The 25,860-nt window shown below is 40.7% G+C and overlaps 1 protein-coding gene and 1 long non-coding RNA gene across 2 annotated transcripts; one reads left to right on the top strand and one right to left on the bottom strand.

Annotated features, from left to right (window-relative positions):
• The first annotated feature begins 62 nt into the window (after positions 1-62).
• On the top strand, positions 63-6,107 carry LOC307108877. Its single transcript, XR_013814356.1, has 3 exons — positions 63-211; positions 3,654-3,797; positions 3,892-6,107. It is a non-coding gene; the product is annotated as an uncharacterized lncRNA (long non-coding RNA).
• Positions 6,108-15,312: 9,205 nt separating this feature from the next.
• On the bottom strand, positions 15,313-25,038 carry LOC307108874 (ester hydrolase C11orf54 homolog). The gene is made up of 4 exons (XM_079787137.1): positions 24,861-25,038; positions 23,193-23,342; positions 18,604-18,720; positions 15,313-17,685 (listed from the first exon to the last, which is right to left on the bottom strand). Exons 1-4 carry the CDS (start codon positions 25,032-25,034, stop codon positions 17,512-17,514), a joined length of 615 nt encoding a protein of 204 aa, XP_079643263.1. The 5' UTR covers positions 25,035-25,038; the 3' UTR covers positions 15,313-17,511.
• Positions 25,039-25,860: the final 822 nt, after the last annotated feature.

The raw sequence follows: 25,860 nt of genomic DNA, 5'->3' as shown, positions 1-25,860 counted from the left end.
GAAATCGACGAGGGGCTTCCGGGCAAGAACTTCCGGTGAGTGCGCGGGCGGAGGCGGGAAGGTTTGACTGCTGGAGGCGTGGAGCGCAGCGGGAGCTGGGGACCCCAGGGCAAAGAGCGTAGAGAGGCTGGTTCCTGGCGTTCGTCTGCATTTCAAGTGTTACTTGTTTGAAAGTCGTGGAGGAGGGAAAGCTGAAGAAGGCCGGAAAGAGGTAGGGAGGAAAATGGATGGGTCCCAGGATCTTAGCATGAGAATTCCCCTGGGAATGCTGAGATTTGACGGTTTACACCTGGAGTAGAAACGTGTCTGAAGAGTTACAAAATAGGGCGTAGTATGAGGGGGGAAAATAATTGTGCTTATTACTAGTTGGAATTATCCTTCATAATTACTTTATTCACTGCTTTCCCGTTAGTTGTAGATTTCTTGACGGCGACTATCTTCTACAAGCCTAATAGACACAGGCATGCATGCGCTTAATAAACATTTATTTTTTGCCTGACTGGGGATAAGTACTATTTATAAGCTTAAGAAGTAGTGGTAGCCCGGCCGGCGTGGCTCAGTGGTTGAGCATCAGCCTATGAACCAGGAGGTCATGGTTTAATGATTCGGGTCAGGGCACATGCCCCGGTTGTGGGCTTGGTCCCCAGTAAGGGGCGTGCAGGAGACAGCAAATCAATGACTTTTTCTCATCATTGATGTTTCTATCTCTCCCTCTCCCTTCCTCTCTGGAAAAAAAAAAAAGTATATATATATATATATATATATATATATATATATATATATATATATATATGAAGCAATGGTATAACTTCAGTGTCTGAGTACTTCCCCCCCTCCCCAAAGTATTGCATTAGTAATAATTCCACCAGGAAAAGATGGATTATTTCCTATTGCAAAACTTTACTTAATTTAAGGAATTATATATACAATTTAGGAATCTTTCCAAGTTTTATTCTGACCAATATCCAAGGTTTGTTTGTTTTTTAACAACTTCATAAAGTTATTCAGGAAAATAAGGATGCCTGGTGTTAGTCTCTACCAAAACAGAATATACATGGCAGGGTGTGTTGGGGGGGGGTGGGGGGTTGGTGTTTGAATTTTCAAGAGTAACCTATTTTTGGCAAGCATAATCATGTTTAAGATCTACTGTGCTTGACTATTTATGCCAAAATTTGTAAAAAGTTTGAATACTTTGTTTTAAATTTAATATTTTTCATAGGTTTTAGTTGTATTAGTTACTGTGCCTTTAAACATATTTCTCATTTCATCTTGGTAAGGTGCTCATACTTCGGCAGTTTGGCTGGGCATTGCAGTCCCAGCTGGGCTTATTCACACACTTGAGGGCCAGATGACCTATAGTGGGCTCAGCTGGTTGATTCTATTTCTGGTTATAGGTCTATAGGCATTCCGATGACTCTGTACCATACATCTCTTATTCTTCTTGTATTTTTATGGCAATGGCAGAGATACAAGAGGTAAGCCTTGCCTGGCTGGTGTGGCTCAGTTGGTTGCATGTCAAACCATGCACTAGGAAGTTGCTGGTTCGATTCCCAATCAGGGCACATGCCCAGGTTGTGGGCTACACCCCCAGTAGGGGGCATGCGGGAGGCAGCTGATGTTTCTCTCTCATTGATGTTACTCTCTCTCTCCCTCTCTCATCCTCTCTCTGAAATCAATAAAAACATAAAAAAAAAAAAAAGAGGTACACCTTGCCTGCATTACATGCCTAACATCCACAAGTCCCATGGCCAAGCCCAAAAAGGTGGGAGAGGGGATACATTCAGCTTTCTTACTTGGAGAAGAGCAGTGGTTCTCAACCTTTCTAATGCCACGACCCTTTAATACAGTTCCTCATGTTGTGGTGACCCCCCAACCATAAAATTATTTTTGTTGCTACTTCATAACTGTAATTTTGCTATTGTTATGAATCGTAATGTAAATATCTGTGTTTTCCGATGGTCTTAGGCGACCCTGCTAGCGGTTCTCAACCTGTGGGTCGCGACCCACAGGTTGAGAACTGCTGCTATAGAGCCTAAGACCATCGGAAAACCAATGCACTATTCTAAATCATTTTTAAAATGATTTCGCCCTAACCGGTTTGGCACAATGGATATAGCATAGGCCTGCGTACCGAAAGGTCCCAGGTTCGATTCTGGTCAAGGGCATGTGCCTTGGTTGCGGGCACATCCCCAGTAGGAGGTGTGCAGGAGGCAGCTGATTGATGTTTCTCTCTCATCGATGTTTCTAACTCTCTATCCTTCTCCCTTCCTCTCTATAAAAAAAAAATCAATAAAATATATTAAATTTTTTAAAAACTGATTTTAACCGCTGCTGTAGAGCCTAAGACAATTGGAAAACAGATATTTACATTACGATTCATTAACAGTAGCAAAATTACAGTTATGAAGTAGCAACGAAAATAATTTTATGGTTGGGGGTCACCACCACATGAGGAACTGTATTAAAGGGTCACGGCATTAGAAAGGTTGAGAACCACTGCTGTAGAGTAACATGGAAAGGGGTGTGGATGAAGGGAGGACCAGAGCCAACAATCTGTCAAACATGCAAAATAATCTTGTTACATTCCCATCTCATACCATAAATAAAAATAAACTCCAAATGTTTTCAAGATCTAAGTAGAAAAAAGAGTGAAGTCCCCTGTAGACTCAGATACATGTGAGAATGCTACAGGCAGATCATTTACCTAAAGAAATAGCAGTTACACACTGCAAGGGACACCAAAAAGGTCATGACGAAATAACTCAAGGAAACAAATATGCTGAGAAAGCTGCAAAAGCAGCCGCCACCTCTAAGGATATATTCTTAGGAGCATTAATTTCATCCTTACCTACAGAATTGCCAACCCCTAAATATACCCAAAAAGAAGTAGAATGGGCATCCCAACACAGGTACATCAAAGGACCAATGGGATGGTTCACATCAGAGCGAGTCCATGTCCTCTCAGCCCTCCATGACTCTTGTCACCCAGAGAGAGAGATGTCCTGATATGCAAAAAACTTTTTGCCAGTAAGGGCTTACACAAAACTATTTGACAGGTCTGCCAGGCTTGTGCATTATGTGCCCAAAATAACCCCCAATGATCTAAATCTCCCACTTATACGGAGAAGGAGCACCTATTCAGGGCAAGATTGGCAAATAGATTTTACCTAACTATCTCCATGTCAAGACTAAAAATGCCTACTAATCTTCATAAATATTTTAATTGGGTGGATTGAGATCTACCCCACCAGGACTGAGAAAGCACAAGAATTGTATTTTCTTCTTTTAAGAGTATTTCAGAAATACTCTTAAAAGAAGAAAACACAATTCCTCAATTTGGATTCCCTCAATCTCTACAAAGTGATAATGAACCTGGATTTACTTTGTAGGTCACATGATTAGTTAGCAAAACCCTAGGAATGAAATAGCATCTTCACTCTGCTTGGAGGCCACAGTCCTCCAGAAAGGTAGAAAGGGCAAATCAAACAATAAAGAAAACCCTTGGCAAACTTTGCCAAGAAACTGCCCTTAAATGTTTAGATCTACTACCTATAGCCCTCCTCCAAATTGGAACTGTCCCCACAACTCAATTACAGTTAAGCACCTTTGGATCATTACATGGATGGCCATTTCTATACTCTATCTTATAACAGATCCTGAATCCACCAAACACCTACCATATGTCACCTCCCTAGCTAAGTTTCAACAAGCAATACGATATTTTGGATAAAGAAGAACTCTAAGGGCCTGAACAGAACTCCGGGGGCTCCCTATCTTTATATCTGCCAGGATTACAGGTATACATTAAAACCTGGAAAGAAGGAACTCCAAGAACTCAATTAACACCCCTATGGATAGGGCCTTTTACTGTCCTGTTCTCCACTTCCACAGGAGTCAACATTGCTGTCATCTCTAGTTGGATATGTCACACACGAGCCTGAGAAATCAAGCAAGATCTGGGAATTCAAACCAATTGAAAACTTAAAGTTTCTCTTCAAGAAAAAGACAACCCCCAGATAAGTTTACTTCTCAATTTCTGTTATTATTTACAAACTTCTTAATATTCTTTTGGTTTGGCCTTCTACTCCTCTGCTGTCTTACAATTCCTCTCTCCTCCCTGTGAAAACCTCAGAATTGCTCTTTATTGGCTCAATAATCCTTTCTAAAACTCTTCTCGGCTGCTTACCTATTTATGTACTACCGGACACTCCTTTCAAGGCTTGCTTAGACCTTTTCTACAATCTTACACAATGAATAATTTCCTTCTATTCCTATTCCTGGCTTCACAAGTCCCTTTAGGACTAGGCACAATAAACACCATTTTAAAACCAGAACCACAACCATGGGACCAAAACTCACTAATTAGGATTACCAAGGCTATAGCATCAGGGAACATCACTAATTGCTGGGTCTGTCACAAGCACCCACAAGCTATAGGCCCCATACAATATTTAGCTAAGCCAGAGAACAGATTCGGTAATGAAACCTGGCGCTCAGAGCTAGCATATATTTCCAAACCAAGTACATATGCCACCCTTTTCACTCTGGTTAACATAACTACCTCTCCATCTATCTGCCTATATACTGCAACATCTAAACATAAGCCTGCTCGTCTGGGAAAAGAGTTTCCTGTCTGCAACAAAACTAAGACTGCTCTATGCAAACTTAGAGCCTTATATTATTCCACGTTGTGGCCAGCGAATATTTCCTCATGTAGCACCATTGTTCCTATGGTTTTAACTAGCACCTCCAACACAATCTGTGCTCCTGAGGGAATGGTTTACATATGCGCATATTCCATGAATGGGACTGGCAGGCATTGGTTCAGTACACACCACCCCCACCGGATACATGGCCACTTCATGCCTAAATCCCTATCTCATTTATGGAATGTGCACTGTAGGATATTTAACTCCTAGCCTGGCCATCTACAATGAAACATTAACACCTTTCCAGCATAAGAGAGGACTCCTAGACAACAACCCCTTAACTTGGAAAAGCAAGTCCTTTACTTCCCTTGTCCCTTGGGCAGGATACATGGAACACGAATTCATCCTTCCTAATCTCACAGCTGAATTAGAAAAGCTCTCAAGTGAAACAGGGGGAGCCCTCCTTGAACTACAACAGTCCCTCAACTCATTAACCAATATAGACTTAGACAATCGTATTACCCTGGACTATCTTTTAGCCGCAGAAGGAGGGGTATGCGCTATTCGAAATACTACATGTTGCACCTACATCAATAACTCCGCTAAAGTAGAAACAAGAATACATAAGATTCTAAACCACGCAACCTGGTTAAAGAACCTAAGAGAATCCTAACTTTTGCCAGGTCTGGCAACCTCACTTGCTTAAAATTGGAAAAATTGGTTATGGTCTCTCCTTGGACCCCTTATAACCCCTCTCCTATCATACTAGGGATACTACTATTTGGTCCCTGTTCATTTAACCTACTTGTAAAATTTGTCTCTTTCAGATTACAGCAATTCCACCTCAGATAATGGTTCATCAGGGTTTTCAACCTTCCCAAACACCCCTGCAGAAATTAGCTCAACATCCTGATCACGCTGGCCAACGAGTCCAAGAACCTTACCCTTTGCCCTGACAGATAGCAAGAGAATGAGACCCAATCCCAACTTCGCCCGTTTGTCAGCAGGAAGTAGCCAGATGATTGTCTACATCGAATTGGGTGTCAAACTCTTGAGAATGTTAGAGTAGGCAGTTAGATAAGAGCAGGGCAGAGGCAGGACAAACTGATCAAAGACCATGCTTAAGTAAATGGGGAAGGAGGGTTGGAAAGCTAAAAACAGCCATCAAATTTAGACCAAAACAGGAAGGAGGGCACCAAGAGGGCAAATCTTGCAAAAACACCTGCGAACAAACAAATTCCAGCCCCTCAACTAAGGGATGAATGGTACAATAAGATTAAGACAGAAGAAGGGAGGGGCAAGAATAAGATAAAAAGCCTAAAACTAGGCCCATTTAGGGCACTGGAACCTAGCTGGAGTTGCCCATCCAAGAATCCCTCAGATGTACTTTCACTTTTAATAAAATATTGCCTTTTCTATCTCGTGTTGAATTCTTTCCTCTGAGAGGCAAGTACCTGATCTCCAGCACTGCTGACAAGACTAAGTCCTGCATAGTGGGAAGTGTTCCATGAAAAAGACTTGAGATTTCATGGAGCTCAAATCTTCCAAAGGAAGGAACATCTTTCATGGCTGAGGAGACAGATCTGCCAGGCTCTCAATTAAAACCTCAGGAGAGACATGTGGATTAACAGACTCTAAACCAGTGATGTGCAACCTTTTGAGCTTGGTGTGTCAAACTTCGCCAAAAAACTGAGCATAACTCGGGTAGTGTGTCACTTTGAGGAAAAAACAATATTTCGCAAATGTTTCATCCTCAGGAGCAGCAAATGTTTCATCCTCGTAGTCATCAGAAATGGCTACGCGTGTCAGTGCTGACACGTGTGTCATAGGTTCTCCATCACTGCTCTAAACAGGTGGCCCCAGCCTTATTCAAAATGCAACCCAACCCCAACCCAGCTCAATCTCTAATTGAGTTGGGGTAATCAGTCTCTCTATCTGCCTAACAAAAGAGTGAAAGATACCATCTAGAACACATAATATATAGCAAAGAGGCAGGAAAGTGACTGGTAATCAGAAGCAAAAACAAATAATAGGAACACATTCATGGGTGATCAAACCATTGGAGATGGGAGGCAAGGACTATAAAATAATAAGTTAGAGGAAAATGGATGAAATGATGGGAGTTTGAACAGAAAATTCCAATATATATATATAAAAGTGCTGCCTTAACCAGTTTGGCTCAGTGGATAGAGCATCGGCCTGCGGACTGAAGGGTCCCAGGTTCGATTCTGGTCAAGGGCATGTACCTTGGTTGCAGGTACATCCCCAGTAGGGGGTGTGCAGGAGGCAGCTGATGGATGTTTCTCATCAATGTTGCTAACTCTATCCTTCTCCCTCTCTCTCTCTCTCTCTCTCTCTCTCTCTATATATATATATATATATATATATATATATATATATATTTTTTTTTTTAAGTGCATTCTAGCCTGGCCAGTGTGATTCAGTGGTTGAGCATCAACCCTTGAATCAGGTCACAGTTCCATTCCTGGTTGGAGGGTGGGGGCTACGTGAGGCAGCCGATGGATGATTCTCATTATTGATGTTTCTATCTCTCCCTCTTCCTCTCTGAACTCAATAAAAACTTTTTAAATGTACATTCTAGACTAAAAAATGTTGACATTAATAACCCATGGAATAGATTTACTAAGAGACTTGACATAGAGTAGGGTCAGTGAACTCAAAGACTGGCCAATGGAAAATCACAGAACAGAACAAAAGATAATTCCTCTGGTCACAAATACCAATTTTGTTAATTTTAGTCCTCTGCACCCCACACTGCAATGCAGTCCTTCATAGCCGGGACCAGCCTCCAGATGAAAGGCCAAGGGAAAAGAGAGAAAAATGGGACCATAGGAGGTCCATTTCCTGGTTCATCTGGAATCATTTCTCTGGTTTTTCTCTTGGTGTTACAGATGTTTACCTTTGGGCAGGGCTGAGAGAAAACAGGGAAAAAAAAGGGAGACTGTCACACCATGACCACTGAGGCTCCCTTTCCTGGTTCTCTGGCCAGTAAGGACTGTCGGGAATATTTACTGTCCATGCCAGTTGCATAGAGTCACATAGATTGCCTGGGGTCAAATTCAGGAGATAGAGGAAAGAAAAATCAAGAAACTCATAATCATATTATTCATTCTTCAAGTTCTGATTTCCCTCTTCAGCCTGCTTGCTATGGCTTAATTTTCAAGAGTGTTCTGAGAGTAGCGTTTTGCATTTTGTCCAACGTGTTGTATTCTGTAATTGTGATAGAAATAGGCTGTTGTCAGCTTATTGCATCTTGGCCAGTACCAGGAGCTCATGTCTTCCTTTCATTTTTTTCTATTTATGATATGCAGGTTCCTTTAATGTACAGTACCTTATCGGATAATACTAATAATACTTACCCTTTTTTAGTTTAATTATTTGTTCGTATGTCAGCCAGAGTCCCCACTAGACTCAGCTCTGCTGGGGCAGAGACCATGTCTTATTCATCTTTGTATATTCACAATGCCTGGCACATGGATGATGCTCAGTAAATTGCTGATAAATGGTAAAACAGGCCACACAGAGGCTTCACAGATAACCTAAAAGGAAGCTGGAGTTCTAAAAACCAAAAGCAAATGGGAGTCTGCTTGTAGATATACTGTAGCGGTAACTACTAGGTTTGCTAATGCAACTAATCCCAAGCATTATTCTAAACTCTAAGAAGTCAGTCTTCTTTGCTGTAGTTAACACCCTTCAGAAAAACAGAACGTTTCAGAAACACAGGACGTATTAGAGAAAAAGGGCCAAAGGTAGGAAGGAGTTCTAGGATTTGACTAGTGACTATTCCAGATTTTCTGTGGAAAACTCAGTTTTTAATAGTCACATAATTGCCTTTATGTCTGTCTGACTGTTCTCATTTTAGGTTTAGAAAGATGATGTAAATGTATCTGGTCTTTAAGCGTTTTGAACTTGTGTCTGTCAGCAAAGTGTATTTCAGCTGACATCCCTAACAATGTATTTTAAGAAGTGTACGCAAAAATAGAATTAAAATGGATGAAATAAAATATGTGGACAGACCTTCTAATATTCCTGTACCCCTTGGAAGGCCTGTGCCATGCTGTGGCTCATGCACTCCTCTTTGGAGAAAACTGATGGGAGGGTAAAGGGTGTATTCGCACTCTAGTCAGGGGAGAGGCCCTGGACTTTTTCAGAGAACCTCCTCCCGCTTCCCCCGCTCACCCCCAATGTGAAATCAGATGGGAAGCAAGCAGCCTTAGAGTGGGACCCGAGCTAATTCACTGGAGAAGTATTTTAGCAGAGCAGAACTTCTCAGCTTAGGTCCTTAAAGCAACTTCTAGAGACCTCAGGTGTGAACGTAACCGGCAAGCCTACAGGAAAACAGCTCCCTTCTCCCAGGGGCTGTGATCCTTAGTGACTCAGCCCCTCTCCTGGCTTCCTGTTTGCAACAGGTTCTTAGCCCACTCTGCACTAGTTCTACCTTCACTTTTCTTCCTCACTGAATGCAGCACCCTCTGCCTGTTAATACTCTTTTTTCAGGGCCAAATCCTCTTAACCCTTGACCTACACTTCTTTGACTTTTCTCATCACTGCATCATGGTGGGCACTTGAAAAGTAAGCTGGTCACTTTGTTAATAATATGCCTCATAGGAATTCACTGGTATTTGAGACAAAGAAATTGGTATAGCATGATTCAATCTTAATTTAACACATAGATATCCCAATACATTTCATAGAAAAACATCATACAGTATATTGTCATTAACATTTTCCCATCCTCCCCAAAGCAAATAGGATATCCTCACCCAACATTATCATAAATGGAGGTCACTGAACATACAATGGATAACTCCTTAGGGAAAAAATGGTATTATATCTAGGATGTCAATATATCAGAAGAGAATCCTAACAAGTCAAAAGAACAATAGGGAAATATTCGATTTAATATAAAAATAACTGAGTATTAAATTAATTATTAAGTCACCATAATTCTTTAGTATAAACTTAAAGATATTTTAAGAAAATATGTGAGAAATTATGTACAAAAGACCATACTTCAAAAAAGGAGATTCACTTTATTTTTTAAATATGTTTTTATTAATTTTTAGAGAGAGGAAGGGAGCGGGAGAGATAGAAACATCAAGCCCTAGCCGGTTTGGCTTAGTGGATAGAGCATCGGCCTTCAGACCAAAGGGACCCAGGTTCAGTTCTGGTCAAGGGCATGTATTTTGGTTGCAGGATCCTCCCTGGCCCAGGCCCTGGTCCAGGCACGTGCAGGACGGGGGAGAGGGGACAATCGATGTGTTTCTCTCTGTCTTTCCCCCTCTCTTCCATTCTCTCTAAAAAGCAATGGAAAAATATCCTAGGATAAGGACTAAAAAATAATCATAAACATCAATGATGAGAGCGAATCATGGATCGGCTGTCTCCTGCATGCCCCCTACTGGAGATGGAGCCTGCAACCCGGGTCATGTGCCCTGACTAGGAATCAAACCAGTGAGCTTTTGGTGCATGGGATATCACTCAACCAACTGAGCCAAACCGGCCAGTGTTTAACTTTATATTTGAGTTAAAAAGAAGATAACAACAAACATCTGTGTAGTCACACCCACCTTAGGAAATAAAACATTACTGATATAGTTAAAGCTCCTTTGTACTCTTCCTAGTTCACATCTCCCACCCTCCTCCTAGAAATAACCAGGACTTATCATTTCCATGTATTTTTTTTAACATCATTTTGTTCCACTTATTTATGCATTCACTGATTTATTCTTGTATGTGCCCTGACTGGGGATCAAGCCTGCAACCTTGGCTTATCAGGATGACCCTTTAACCAACTGAGCTACCTGCCAGGACACCATGTGTTTCTCTTTAAATCAGTCACCTATTGTTGTGAAATACAGCACCCTAAAAGTCACAGTTTTAAAACTGCAATCATGCATAGGAAGCATGAAGTATTAATGGGGGCTGGCTGACCCCGTGGTCGGCAAACTGCGGCTCGCGAGCCACACGCGGCTCTTTGGCCCCTTGAGGGTGGCTCTTCCACAAAATACCACGGCCTGGGCGAGTCTATTTTGAAGAAGTGGCGTTAGAAGAAGTTTAAGTTTAAAAAATTTGGCTCTCAAAAGGAATGTCCATCGTTGTACTGTTGATATTTGGCTCTATTGACTAATGAGTTTGCCGACCACTGGGCTGACCGAAGCTGAACTTCCATTCTCTCTCAGACACTAATTGCCTAGTAGTCCTCCCCATCTTAACTCATTAGTACCTTCAAAGAGGTCATTTCCTATTTTTTCCAGCTTTTAAAATCGCCTCTAGTGAGATGATTTGTCTGAATTATCTAATCTGCCATTACTAGAAATAGAATCTTAACATTTAACACCGGCCATTGGTTTTTTTTCTTTTCTCCCAAATGCCAGCTCATAAATTCTGCCTATTTTACTACTGGATGTTTGTCTTTTCTTTGTTGATTTGGAAATGTTTTTCTTTTTATTGTTAATCCTCACCCGAAAATATTTTTCTATTGATTTTTAGAGTGGGAGGGAGGGAGAGAGACACACAGAGAGAAACATTGACTGGTTGCCTCACACATGAGCCCGACCAGGCCCGGGATCCAGCCTGCAACCAAGGTACATTCCCTTGACCAGAATTGAAGCTGGGGCCCTTCAGTCCACGGGCCAACACTCTATCCACCGAGCCAAACTGGCTAGGGCTGGAGATGTTCTTAATGCATTCTGAATACAATCTGAATTTCATCAGCTAGGCTTTGAAAATATATTCTCCCAGACTGTGGTCTGCTTTCTTCCTTTTTGAGCCATAGTTTGACAAACAAAAGTTTTACATTTTAATGTTGTCAGATCAGATTTATCTATCTCTTCTCTAATAGTTTGTGCCTAATATTCTTTAGGAAATACTTCCATATACCTAAATCATAAAGATATTCTCTTATACTTCCTTCTAAAACTTTAAACATATTAATATTTACATTTAAATTTTTAATTCACCTAGTATTGAGTCCAATCTAGTTTTATTTTTCCATATTAATAACTGGTTGTGGCAGCACTACTATATTTGAATACATTTTCCTTTCCTCATTGATCTGCAATGCCACCCGTCCCCCAAAAAAATCATGTGAGGATCTTTTCTGGCCTTGGTTTTCTGTTCTGTTGGTTTGATTGTCCTTCACTGTGCCCAAATTGCACTCTTACTTTTAATAAGTTTACTAGTATACATATGATATCTATATATCAAATACCCCTAATCTAGTTGTTTTGAAAATTGTCTTTACTTATATCAGTCCTTTGCTATCTCATGTATTTTAGAATCAACTGGTTTCTATGAAAAGCCCAACTAGGATTAGACTGGCATGAGTATAGTTTTTAAATATATGTATATTAAACATCAATGATGAGAGGGAATCATGGATCGGCTGCCTCCTGCATGCCCCCTACTGGAGATATATATAGTTGATTTCAGAGAGGAAGTGGGAGGGAGAGATAGAAACATAAATGATGAGAGAGAATCATTGTTTGGCTGCCTCCTGCATGACCCCAATTGGAGATAGAGCCCAAAACTCAGGCATATTCCCTAATGGGGAATTGAACTGTGACCTCCTGGTTCATATGTCGAAGCTCAACCACTGAGCCACGCCAGCCGGGCTGAATTTATAGTTTTGAGAAGAATTGATACTTTTATGAGATTGCATCTTCCTAGTTATAACTATTTTTTGGAACTTCTTTAAGTTTTCAACAGTTTTACAATTTTATCCATAAAAATTATAAATGATTTTGTTAAATAAAAATATTGCTATGCACTTTTAATAACACTGTAATTGATATCTTTTTCACATTTACATTTTTAATTGTTTCTTGTTAGTTATGTACTAGTAGAAATACAACCCTTTGTATAATGATTTTATATTTAGGAACCTTTTGAACTCAGTCTAATAATTTCATATAAATATTTCTCTCTTTCCGTGTCCAGCGCGGCTAGAGAGCGGTCCAGTTCCTGAGTAGAGGGGACGGGGAATTGAAAAAATGAAAGAAACAGACACAAATACAGTAGGGAAAGCTGGGACTGGGTGGGACCATTGTCCTCTGATGGAGAGACAGGGACCCAGAGCCAATACAGCGCATTTATTTTATACAGCAAAAACCAGGAAGTTTTACTAAAGCCCAAGACAAAGGAGATTATGTGCATTCTTGTGGCTTCTTTGTAATCATCTCTTCTGGGTGGGCCCAGATAATTGTGTTTGTTCCTGGTGCTTGGCTGGATTTAGATAATGTAACCCACCCCTGGCGCCTGAGCTGGTCAGGCCTACAACACACCTGTGTCTGGCAAGGTGTATTTCCAGGACGTGGCTCTGTCAATGCCACTGGATTCAGCTGACAATAATTAAAGAAATGCTCATGTGCCTTCCCAGGTGCTCTCTACAATTTCACTATAGATTGTCTTTTGTTTTCAAAGAGGTCAATCATGTTTTCTGCTAAAAAGCTTTTTCTTTTTTTTCTACCTTTTCATTAATTATAACTATTCTTTCTTTCCTGTCCTTTTGCCTGGTTGAAATACCGGTGGTTAATGTATGAGAATCTGATTGTGTTCACAGTGGCCTCCTTGCTGTTTCTTGAATATACTGAGTGCTCAACGGAGGAAGCCAAGCTTTCTGCCTGCCCTTGCCGGCCTAAGCCTCCACTCAAGGCTACAAAGTTTCAATTATAGAAGGTAAACAAATCCAAACAGAAATGGCAGCCCTGACCGGTGTGGCTCAGCGGATAGAGCGTCGGTCTGCGGACTGAAGGGTCCCGGGTTCGATTCCGGTCAAGGGCATGAACCTTGGTTGCGGGCACATCCCCAGTGGGGGGCGTGCAGGAGGCATCCGATCAATGTGTCTCTCTCATCGATGTTTCTAACTCTCTATCCCTCTCCCTTCCTCTCTGTAAAAAATCAATAAAAAAATAAAATAAAATAAAAAGAAATGGCAGCAACCACAGAGCTGGAAAGAGCAGGAGGCTAGGGTTGCCTCCGGCAATGGAAGAAGCAAAGCCTGCTGCACACCCTGGCCGGCCCAGTCCTCCGCTTAAGGCTACAAAGTTTCAATTATAGAAGATACACAAACCTCAAAAGAAATGGCTGCCGGCCACAGAGCGAGCAGGAGTCTTGGCTCCGCTCCAGGCTACAAAGTTTCAATTGTAGAAGGTAAATAAATTCCAGATACCAGGGCCTCCTCTTGGGTCACCAGGGCGTGTGGCTGGCCTGCAAACCACCACAGACCCCTCTCTCAGGCCGCCCTACACCCCAAGGGAACTCCACCCTGATCTGGGACACCCTTCAGGGCAAACCAGCTGGCCCCCACCCGTGCACCAGGCCTCTATCCTATCTAATCTAATAATAGACAAATATGCAAATTGACCGCACCTTCGCTACGCCCACCAGCCAAGCCACGCCCACCGTCCAATCAGGACGAATATGCAAATTATCCCAACAAAGATGGCGGCTAATTTGCATATCGCGACAGCGTAGAAAGAAGCCAAGAGCTGCAGAAGGGAGCAAAGCTGCAGAGAAGCAAGCAAGCCGGGGGGGGGGGAGGAGAAGGGAGGAGCGGAGGCGGGGCCGGGGGAGAAGGAAGTTGAGCAGGCGGGGCCGGGGGAGAAGGAGGTTGAGCAGGCGGGGCCGGGGGAGAAGGGGCGGGGCCGGGGGAGAAGGGAGGAGTGGAGGCGGGGCCAGGGGAGAAGGGAGGAGCGGAGGCGGGGCCGGGAGAGAAGGAAGTTGAGCAGGCGGGGCCGGGGGAGAAGGGGCAGGGCTGGGGGAGAAGGGAGGAGCGGAGGCAGGGCCAGGGGAGAAGGGAGGAGCGGAGGTGGGGCCAGGGGAGAAGGGAGGAGCGGAGGCGGGGCCAGGGGAGAAGGGAGGAGAGCGGGCTGGCGGAGAAGGCGGGCCGGCAAAGAAGGGAGGAGCGGAGGCGGGGCCAGGGGAGAAGGGAGGAGTGGAGGCGGGGCCAGGGGAGAAGGAAGGAGAGCGGGTTGGCGGAGAAGTTAGAAAAGCAGGGGGGCTGGTGGAGATCGCGGGGCGGGGGACAAGGGAGGAGAGTAGGCAGGGTGGGGTAGAGTGCAGCAGGAAACCCTATTGCAGGATTTTTCCTGCAACGGGAACGCTAGTAAGAGAGTAATATGCAGATTGACCATCACTCCAACACACAATATGGCTGCCCCCATGTGGTCAAAGATCCTTGCCCCATGTGGACACAAGATGGCCACCACAAGATGGCCAGCAGGGGAGGGCAGTTGGGAGGCACCAGGCCTTCAAGGGAGGGCAGTTGAGAGGGACCAGACCTGCAAGGAGGGCAGTTGGAGGCGATCAACCCTGCAGGGGAGGGCAGTTAGGGGTGACCAGGCTGGCAGAGGAGGGAAGTTGGGGGCAAACAGGCTGGCAGGGGAGCAGTTAGACATCAATCAGGCTGGCATGGAGTGGTTAGGGGTGATCAGGCTGGCAGGCAGAAGCAGTTAGGGGCAATCAGGAAAGCAGGCAGGCGAGCAGTTGGGAGCCAGCAGTGCTGGATTGTGAGAGGGATGTCCGACTGCCCAGTGGGATCGGGCCTAAACGGGCAGTCGGACATCCCTCGAGGGGTCCCAGATTGGAGAGGGTGCAGGCTGGGCTGAGGGATACGCCCTCGCCCCCGTGCACGAATTTCGTGCACCGGTCCTCTAGTGTTAATATAGAGTCAGATTCCATTTTTGATGTTTGACTGCTGACAGCTATTAAGCTTTACCCCTTCTGCTCCACATTTGGCCAGTTGATAAGAAAGTGTGGGTACTCTTTCCTTCAATACCTGTGGGAAATTCAAACTGCATGCAGAACCATCATTCTGGCTCCTTCCCCTAACCACCATAAAACCCCCTGCTCCCAGCCAGTCTCCTTCCCTTGTTCTCTCAAGCCATTTTTGAACTTGCTTGGGAGCTGCCCTGCTTTCTCCATAAAGCCTCATTATGCAACCAGTAAACCCTTTCATACCATGTGTGTGTGTGTATGTGTGTGTGAGAGAGAGAGAGAGATTTCATCTGAACCAGATTTTGGGTGGGGAGTTCATTCTGTCTCAGTGTAGGATGGCCACAACAAAATAGCATCCACCTTTATAATGCATCCAATGCTTTATTTTTCTTCATAGCACTTAACATCATCTGACATATTATATACTTGCTTATTATTTGTTTTGATTGAATGATAGATCCCAGCATTTAGTGAAGTATCTGGTATAATCACCCACCCATCCATTCATTCAACCAATATTTATGGAGTACCTACTTTGTCTAGGCACTAGTGCCTTAATGCTATAATAGTGACCAAAGAAAGCCCTTGCCCTCATAGAGCTTACATTCCAGAGGGCAGGGTAGGTATTCAATACATATTTGTTGAATGAATGAATAATAATATTATTTTTTTCCTTAGGTAGAATGCTAAAAAGAAACACAAGATCATATTATGTCATATTATGAATATAAATTTTTAATCACTCTTTAAAAATACATTTTTATTGATTTCAGAGAGGAAGGGAGAGGGAGAGAGAGAGACAGAAACATCAATGATGAGAGAGAATCATTGATCGGCTGCCTCCTGCACGTCCCACACTGGGGATTGAGCTTGCAACCCAGGCATGTGCCCTACCGGGAATCAAACGGTGATCTCCTGGTTCATAGGTTAATGCTCAACCACTGAGCCATGCTGGCTGGGCTTTAATCATTTTTTGTTACAAACCAGTACTTATTTAAAAATAATATTTAGTAATTTATACTCAAAGGACATGTTACAACGAACATCCTGAGAAGACAATCAAAAATATTTTTTGAGGATTTACCATGTGCTTAATATTGAAGAGCTCCTAAATCTGCACATTGTTTGCATTAGTAAAATGAGATAGTTCATTTCTGGCTAATGATTACTGAAGAACACTGAGGAAAATTTCAACCATTATAATCAGTAAGAGTATAATTTTATATATCTCGAAGGACAGTGGCCATGTTTAACAATAGCCTCACATAAATTAAAATATATACTCTCTTCTATGTTGTATTTTGATGCTGTTTGTTTTCTCTTCTCTTTTTGCAAGTAACCAGCAAGGCACAAACTGCTTCCAGTTGGCAGTCCAAACAGAGGAGGAATCATGGCTAACCATCTAGTTGCTAATGTTTGTGAAAGGAAATTGCAAACTCTGAGTATGGTTGAACTTCACCAAAAGGGGTGAAGCTCCTCCTGACCTCTGTATTCCATGAGAAAAGTGTTTAAATTATTAAACACTCTGACTTCTAAAATGGAGTTTTAAAATTCAATAGAAAGATTCAACAACTATCAAAATTTCCAACACTGATTTTTCTAATATCCTATCACGTGACTCCAGGTCTTGTTTATATTTAAGGTATAAATATAAGACTGATTTTTAGAAAAAAAAGAATGAAGAACATCTCCATTATGTATCTTTGTTCCCAATAAACCTTTTCAGATAGACCAGTGGTCGGCAAACTCATTAGTCAACAGAGCCAAATATCAACAGTACAACGATTGGAATTTCTTTTGAGAGCCAAATTTTTAAAACTTAAACTTCTTCTAACGCCACTTCTTCAAAATAGACTCGCCCAGGCCGTGGTATTTTGTGGAAGAGCCACACTCAAGGGGCCAAAGAGCCGCATGTGGCTCGCGAGCCGCAGTTTGCAAACCATGGAGATAGACCTATGAAACACAGCATAATGTCAACATACCTTTCATTTCAAAGGCCAAAAATAGAGAGTTTAAGTAGTGAGATAATTTCTGTTGGATTTTATATTTGCATCAATTCCTGAGTTAATCGATTAATTAACTTAGTTAATCATTTCTTTTTTTTAAATGAGTAGCAGTTGACTTAATCCCGCCCAAATGAGTGAGTCTCTTTTGGTTGATCAATGCGATAGAGAAACTCTGCAGGTAAGAAGTAGCCAAGATACTCCACTACATCTGGGGTAGTGTCACAATGGTAGTGTCCACCTTCTCCATGGTGACTAAAACAGTGAGTGTGCTCCAATCGCAAATCAAACCCCTAGAACAATAGACAAACTATCTGTTAATATTCAAATTATTTTGAACAGAGTTTACTTAAGGGGGAGGGAGACCTTTAAAATTTATATTATGATAGTTTTTATTTTATTGTTTAAGTAGGTAATACATTCATATGATTCAAAAGAATATATTCAGTAAAATACATCTTTCCATTTCTTGCCCTCACCACTCACTTCCTTTCTTTGCAGGCAATTAATGTAAGCAGTTTCTTCCATATCCTTGTAGAAAGATTTATTTTTTTCACTCAAATAGTAGTACTCTGTACATATTGTGCTGCTTATTGTTTTTCTTCATTAAACAATATAGCTTGAGATCTTTGTATATCAGATCATAAAAGAGTTTCCTTCTATTCTATTGTATGTACATGCCACTATCCAACTGATGTTTAGATTACTTCCAGTTATTCTATTCTTATAGCAATTCTGGCATGAATAACCCTGTAACTAATAATTTTACACACTTATGCAAATATTTAAGGATAAATTCCTAGGCATGTAATCGTTGGATCAAAAGATATCACTAGCCAGTATTTTGGTAGATATTTACTTTGAATTGATCTATATTATAATATTTTTCCTAGTGTATAGTATTGGAATATAATGAACAGTATAATAAACAGCAAATACAATGAGTCATGTTGTAATTCTACTATTTAATAACATGACTTTGGGTATTATTTAAAATGCCTGTGCCTTCATTTTCTCAAAGGTAAAATCTGCTCTGCCTAACTCAAGATTGTTAGCCACCTGCTTCCTTATCTTTCAAGATAATTCTAGAGACTATTCTAGTTCTTAAATAACAACACAAAAAAATGCCAAATTAAAAAAAAAAAAAGATCCTAAAACTTGAGCATTATCATTGTGGTATACTACAATATAAAAGACAGACACAGACTTACTGGGTCTTTGGAGACAAAAACTGGCAGACAAATCAAAGGAGCCTTCATCTCATAAAAATGCAACCAGTTATTCACGTCTTCATCAGAGTTCAAAGGGCAGGGAGAAAATTCTCTAGGCTACAATAAAAGATCATTAAACAGGTAAACATACTGAATATTTTTGAGAATTAAAATTTTATATTAAGTTAAAAACTTTAAGAGTTCTTATACATTGTGTTGACTATTTTTGGCATCTAAAGTTATACACCTTAGTTTTTAAAAGGATCAGTAATCAGTGTGTACACACTAAAACGTATGAACGAATCAATGAAGGAATGAGTCTATTAATATATTTTTACTTTTTGTATCCTCATCCTAATCTTATGTATCATCCTATAGTACACAGTATTTTTTATTAACTATATTTACCATTATGTACATTAGTTTCTAGAACTTGTTTGTCTTTTTTTAAATTGGTTTTTAGAGAGAGAGGGAGAGGGAAAGAGAGAGAGAAACATTGATCAGCTGTCTCCCACACACTCCCTGAACAGGAATCGAATTGGTGACCTCTTGGTACATGACCAGATTCTCAATCAACTGAGGCACACTGGCTGGGTGAACTCATTCATCTTATAACTGAAGTTTGTACCCTTTGACCAACATCTCTCCATTTTCCCCTGCCATCACTCCCAAACCCCTGACAATCACCATTAGATTCTACATATAGGTGATATCATGCAATATTTATCTTTCTCTGTCTGGCTTATTTCACTTAGTATAATGTCCTGCAAATTCATCCATATTATCATAAATGGCAGGATTTCCTTCTTTTTTAAGTCATATATACATTATTCACAGTAGCCAAGTTATGAAAACAACATATATATATATATGTATATGTATATATATACACACACACATATATATATATATACATATATATATATATATATGTTGTTTTCATAACTTGGCTACTGTGAATAATGCTGCAGTGAACACAGGAGTGTATATATCCCTTCAAGATACTGATTTCACTTCCTTTGAATATATGTGTGTGTGTGTGTGTGTGTGTGTGTGTGTGTATGTATATATATATATATATATATATTTTAAATGGCATGCCAGCTGACCGTGCAAGGAAGCACATTTGTGAAACTAATTACTTTTCCAAATTATTTACAACAGAATTATAGATATTAAGGAAAATAGTTGTGTGTATGTGTGTGTGTGTATATATATATATATTAAGGAAAATATATAGATATTAAGGAAAGTATATAGATATTAAGGAAAATAGTTGTGTGTGTATGTGTGTGTGTGTATATATATATATATATATACACACACACACATACACACAACTATTTTCCTTAATATCTATAATTCTGTTGTAAATAATTTGGAAAAGTAATTAGTTTCACAAATGTGCTTCCTTGCACGGTCAGCTGGCATGCCATTTAAAATTAAAAGGATAAAAAACCATTAAAACAATACATTTTCTAATGGCTTTACTGATAAAATCACTTCATTGATTCATTCACCTATTAAAAATTATATTAAAAGTCCCAAATGCCCTGGGTCTGTCTTCAAATAGTATTCCATACTTAATGTTTTATAAACTTATTACTTTTAGCCCATAGATTGTAATTTTCATTAGTTCTTTTCCCCAAACTACAACCATTCTAATAGTAAAGTCTATGTATTGAGTATGGGATTCTGGCAATTAAAGTAATAATCAGCTTCTCAGGCTTATATTCACATCTATCTTGATCTGAAAAACAAAGACATTGAAAAGAAAGTTCTAAAACATTAACATGACTCTAGCTAGACGTCATCGTACAATGTGACTTACAGTATTGTTTGTCATTAAAATTTTAAAGTAATACAATCTAGTAAAATTATTCAGGGTATCTTTAAAGGTAAAATTCTCAATGTGCATTAAAAAAATCATTAAGGGAGAAACCAAGATGGAGGCATAATACCTAAACTGCTGCCTCGCACAACAATTTCAAAACTACAACTAAAAGACAAAAGGGACATCATCCAGAACCACAGGAAGGCTGGCTGAGTGGAAATTCTACAACTAGAAGGAAAGAGAAAAGCACACTGAGACTCACAGAAGCTACAGAAGGCAGATGTACAGAGGCACATGCGGAGAGGGCTGGCAACTGAGCACGCGGCTGGCTTTCTCAATCAGGAGGGAGAAAAAAGCTCCTGACTGCTCTGAACTCCAGTTCCGGGCGAGACTCTGGGGACCCAGACTCATTAGGGGAGAAACTGGACTGTCTGGCAGTGGGCGAAACTCGAGGGTGGCTTTCTCTCAGAGGTGCTTGTAGTGATTACCGCGGGACACTGAGACACAGGGGCCTCTTAGGGCAGGGCTGGCGGGAAGCCGTCAATGTTTGCTCTGCCCTGAGACTTGGCCTCATCCAAGATGAGCACAGAGGCTTTTGCAAGTCTTGTCTCATAAGGGTGTCTCCAGCACAGAAGTTCTCCCATTGTAGACACTGCTGATCCTCACAGCCAATTGGCCTGGAGGTCAATTCCTCCCAGTGATACCAACAACTATCAATGCTTAACTACAACAAGACTGTGCACACAGCCCACAAAGGGGTGCACCAAGAGTGTCCACCTCAGGTAACTGGGGAGGCTGAGTCACTGAGCCCTATAGGACACCTAGCACACAAAGCCACTCTATCAACTCAGGGAAGCAGCCAAAATGGGGAGACAAAGAACCAGGTCACAAATGAAAGAAATGGAAGAAAGTAAATGACTAGATATAAAGTTCAAAACCACGGTTATAAGGTTTTTCAAGAATTTCCTAGAAAAGGCCAATAAATTTAGCAAGACCCTCGAGGATATGAAAAAGGACCAACTAGAAATTAAGCATACACTGACTGAAATAAAAAATATTATACAAAGACCTAACAGCAGACTAGAGGACCGCAAGAATCAAGTCAAAGATTTGAAATACAAGAAGAAAAAAACACTCAACCGGAAAAGCAAAAAGAAAAAAGAATCCAAAAATTTGAAGATAGTGTAAGGAGCCTCTGGGACAACCTCAAGCGTACCAACATCAGAATTATGGGGGTGCCAGAAGAAGAGAGAGAGAGAGCAAGATACTGAAAACCTATTTGAAGAAATAATGACAGGAAACTTCCCCAACCTGGTGAAAGAAATAGACTTACAAGTCCAGGAAGCACACAGAACCCTAAACAAAAGTAATCCAAAGAGGACCACACCAAGACACACCACAATAAAAATGCCAAGAGCAAAAGACAAAGAGAGAATATTAAAAGCAGCAAGAGAAAAACAGTTAGTTACCTATAAGGGAGCACCCATATGATTGTCAGCTGATTTCTCAACAGAAACTATGCAGGCCAGACGGGAGTGGCAAGAAATATTCAAAGTGATGAATAGCAAGAACCTACAACCAAGATTACTCTACCCAGCAAAGCTGTCATTCAGAATTTGTGGGAAACTGTGCTCCCACAACTGCATCTGGATGACCAAAGATAACATTGTTTGCACAACAGGGGGCTCTTGACAGTTATTACTTAGACACCCTGGCGGCAGACATCCTGGCGGCTGGGGCACAACAAGACCTCTCTGTTGAGATAACCTATTCTTGATATTTACGGCCTAACTACCCTCCCGCTGACATCATTAGAGGAATTCCCTCACTCTCCCTGACTATATCTATCCCCGTATACCTTGCAATAAACGAGACTTGATCAGAAAGCCTGTCTTGTCTCCGTCTCTTGTGCCTCTTGTCCTTTCATTCCCACTCCCCCTCTAGGGTCCGCGTTGACTTTACCCGCGGGTCGGGGCAAGAATTGAAGGTCAGATAAAGAGCTTCACAGATAAGAAAAAGCTAAAGGAGTTCATCACCACCAAACCAGTATTATATGAAATGCTGAAAGGTATTCTTTAAGAAGAGGAAGAAGAAGAAAAAGGTGAAGATAAGAATTATGAACAATAAATACATATCTATCAACAAGTGAATCTAAAAATCAAGTGAATAAAAAATCTGATGAACAGAGTAAACTGGTGAATATAATAGAATCAGGAGCATAGAAAGGGAGTGGACTAACAATTCTCAGGGGGAAAGCGGTATGGGGGGGTGCAGGAAGAGACTGGACAAAAATCGTACACCTATGGATGAGGACAGTGGTGGGGGGGGGGGATAAGGGCAGAGGGTGGGATGGGAACCGGGTCGAGGGGAGCTATGCGGGGGGGTAGAGGGGGGAAGAGGAACAATTGTAAAAATCTGAACAATACAGATTTATTTATTTTTTTAAAATATATTTTATTGATTTTTTACAGAGAGGAAGGGAGAGGGAGAAAGAGTTAGAAACATCGATGAGAAAGAAACATCAATCAGCCGCCTCCCGCACACCCCCCACTAGAGATGTGCCCGCAACCAAGGTACATGCCCTTGATTGGAATCGAACCTGGGACTCTTGAGTCCACAGGTCGACGCTCTATCCACCGAGCCAAACTGGCCAGGGCAATACAGGTTTATTTTTTAAAAATCCTTGAGATCATAAGCACTTGCACACACTTACATATCCACAAATGCATGCATTCAGACCCCCACAGGCCCTTACCATAACATGAGTCTTCACTTTTCCTTTCTGAATTACAAAAGTACCTCCCATCCCTACAGGCTTGTCTCCATAATGTTTTTCAAGAGTCTGTCTCATACAGGTCACAAAATTAAGTTTTCCATTTCTTCTTTTGGCTTTCACCTCAATGACCTAGAGAGGACATAAATATGCATAACATTGTTCTAAAGTGCAAAATTTTATGTAAATATCTACCAAAGTAAAACATACAATCTAAATGCCATTAAGCAAATATTCACTTTTTTATAGATATATATGTGTGTGTGTGTGTGTGTGTGTGTGTGTGTGTGTGTGTGTGTTATAGAACATTTACTCTAATAATAATTCTTAGTCATGCTTTCTTGGACTGAGAAAGAGTTATGGCTAAATCCTTCACTGAACTCTAGAGATTCTTATCATTACATGTCAAGACGGTCAAGGGTTGAGAATTCCCTGGCTGAAAGGGTACTGCTTATTATGTGTAATTTCTAACCTCAGTTTGAAATGAGACTTTCACTCTGCCTATAATATTTTCTGAATCTCCCATAACTGGATTATTTAATTGCAGGGGAGGGGAAAATGATTACATTTTGTCACTTCCTTTAAAATTCTGGACTTAGGTTATCTTCACTTTATTAGGTATTTTTACTTTACTACCTCATTTCTCAAAGTAGCTGAAGCAGCTATCTGTACTTATAAAATCTAAGCGTTCTCAAAGCTAAAACTGAAATCATCCTTTTGTGTTCTAACATGAAGTAAATCTGAAGTGAGGCATTAATTTTCCTTACCTCTGTCTTGCTATAATTTTTTGCTACCATCATTTCTAATTCAATCAATGTTTGATCAGTCAGGAATGAACAAATTGCATAGATTCTAATTATAGGTAGACATTATCAGCTACATGGTTCATCTACACTGAGTGGCCAGATTATTATGTGTTCAGAGATCATAATAATCTGGCCACTCAGTGTATATCCTATATAATAAAAGGCTAATATGCAAATTGTTCCCTCGACCAGGAGTTCGACCAGCAGGCAGGCCGGCCAACCACCCATGTCCCCTCCCCCTGGCCAGGCTGGCTGGACCCCACCCATGCATGAATTCATGCACTGGGCCTCTAATGTATATATATACTGAGTGGCCAGATTATTATGCGTTCAGAGATCATAATAATCTGGCCACTCAGTGTATTTGACTAACACCCCATATGGATGTCCCGATACCTTATAATTCCTAAAAAGAAGAGTATTGCTTACTTAATATTCTTAAACTCAGTTTTAAATGAGAGTTTCACTCTACCTGTAGTACTCTCTGAATCTTTCATAACTGGGTTATTGAAAGAGCTGCTTTCAATTGATTTCAGAGAGGAAAGGAGAGGGAGAGAGAAATAGAAACATCAGTGATGAAAGAGACTAATCAATTGACTGCTTCATGCATGCCCCACAGTGGAGATTGAGCCTGCAACCTGGGCATGTGTTCTGACCGGGAATCCAACAGTGGTCTTCTGGTTCATAGGTCAACGCTCAACCACTGAGCCACAACAAGCTAGGCTAAAGAGCTTTGACTCAGGCACTTTGGATATTTTTTAGAAAACCATATTTGTTGCAATAAAAGTTCAAATTTGTAGCTGAGAACTCTGAAGAACATTGTGTTTTTATGGACAAAAATCACCTTTCCAGGTTGGCCCTCACTGGCAAAAAGATTAGCCAGTAATGCACAGCCATAATCACGGTATTTCTCACTGTATTTCTCCAGTAGGCACCCTCCATCTTCAGGGTTAATGCAGGCAAAGTAACTTCCATTCACAGGAGGTTTGTGTTCACTTTCCGTTTGAATAACTGGCATAAACTGAAAAGAAAAATAAGGTAAAATTAGTCAATCTTCATCTCTCTCTGCAAACAGGGTATCTTGAATAATATGACAGAATTTTATCCTATGTTTTAAGACATTTTATTTCAATATCTAATAAGAAAACATGAAATATAAACTAATTTTAGATTCAAAACAAAATGTTAAAGATTTACAAATATAAAAAAGCTGAAAAAAACATTTTATAAAATGTTTACAGTATTTCTTATAGTATTCCTATTACATTGTAACATTTGCTTTATTTAAAATGTCTAATTAAAATTTTTTTCCTTGAACAGTAGGCAAATTATATTGATTCTGCAGAAGAACTTGATTATTGACTAATGGTCATATCTGTAAAGGTTGTGAGAGAATGGGCACATTGAAGATGTCATTCACTCCTCTGTTTACGAGATGTGAAGAAACAGTGCTATTTTTATGTTGGAAATATATTGACATTCACAGTACTAGATATTACATTTTGTAAATAATCATACTACTGGGGCAGGTTTCTACAATTTGGTCGGAAAAGGGGTGTTGACTAGATTATTAAATATTCCACTCATCTTCTGATCGAATGCTGCTCTTGTACCAAAAGCAAAGATTTATGGAGAAGCTGAAATCCTCTGATGTATAAGGATTACAATCTTTCACAATTCAGATCCACAGCAGACCACAGTAGGACCTTGGACTCACTTAAGAATGAGTGTATACCCTAAGAAAATCTGAAATTAGGGATTAGCACCCTATTATAGTTGGAGCATGTGCTATAATACAAAACTGTATCAAATAGCAAATCTGTAGAGAGACATGATATTAACTA

Source organism: Cnephaeus nilssonii (genome assembly GCF_951640355.1).
Source record: "Cnephaeus nilssonii genome assembly, chromosome: 13".
Taxonomy (NCBI): Eukaryota; Metazoa; Chordata; class Mammalia; order Chiroptera; family Vespertilionidae; genus Cnephaeus; species Cnephaeus nilssonii.
The sequence above is the reverse complement of the archived record's forward strand: the minus strand, read 5'-3'. Positions and strand labels throughout refer to the sequence as shown.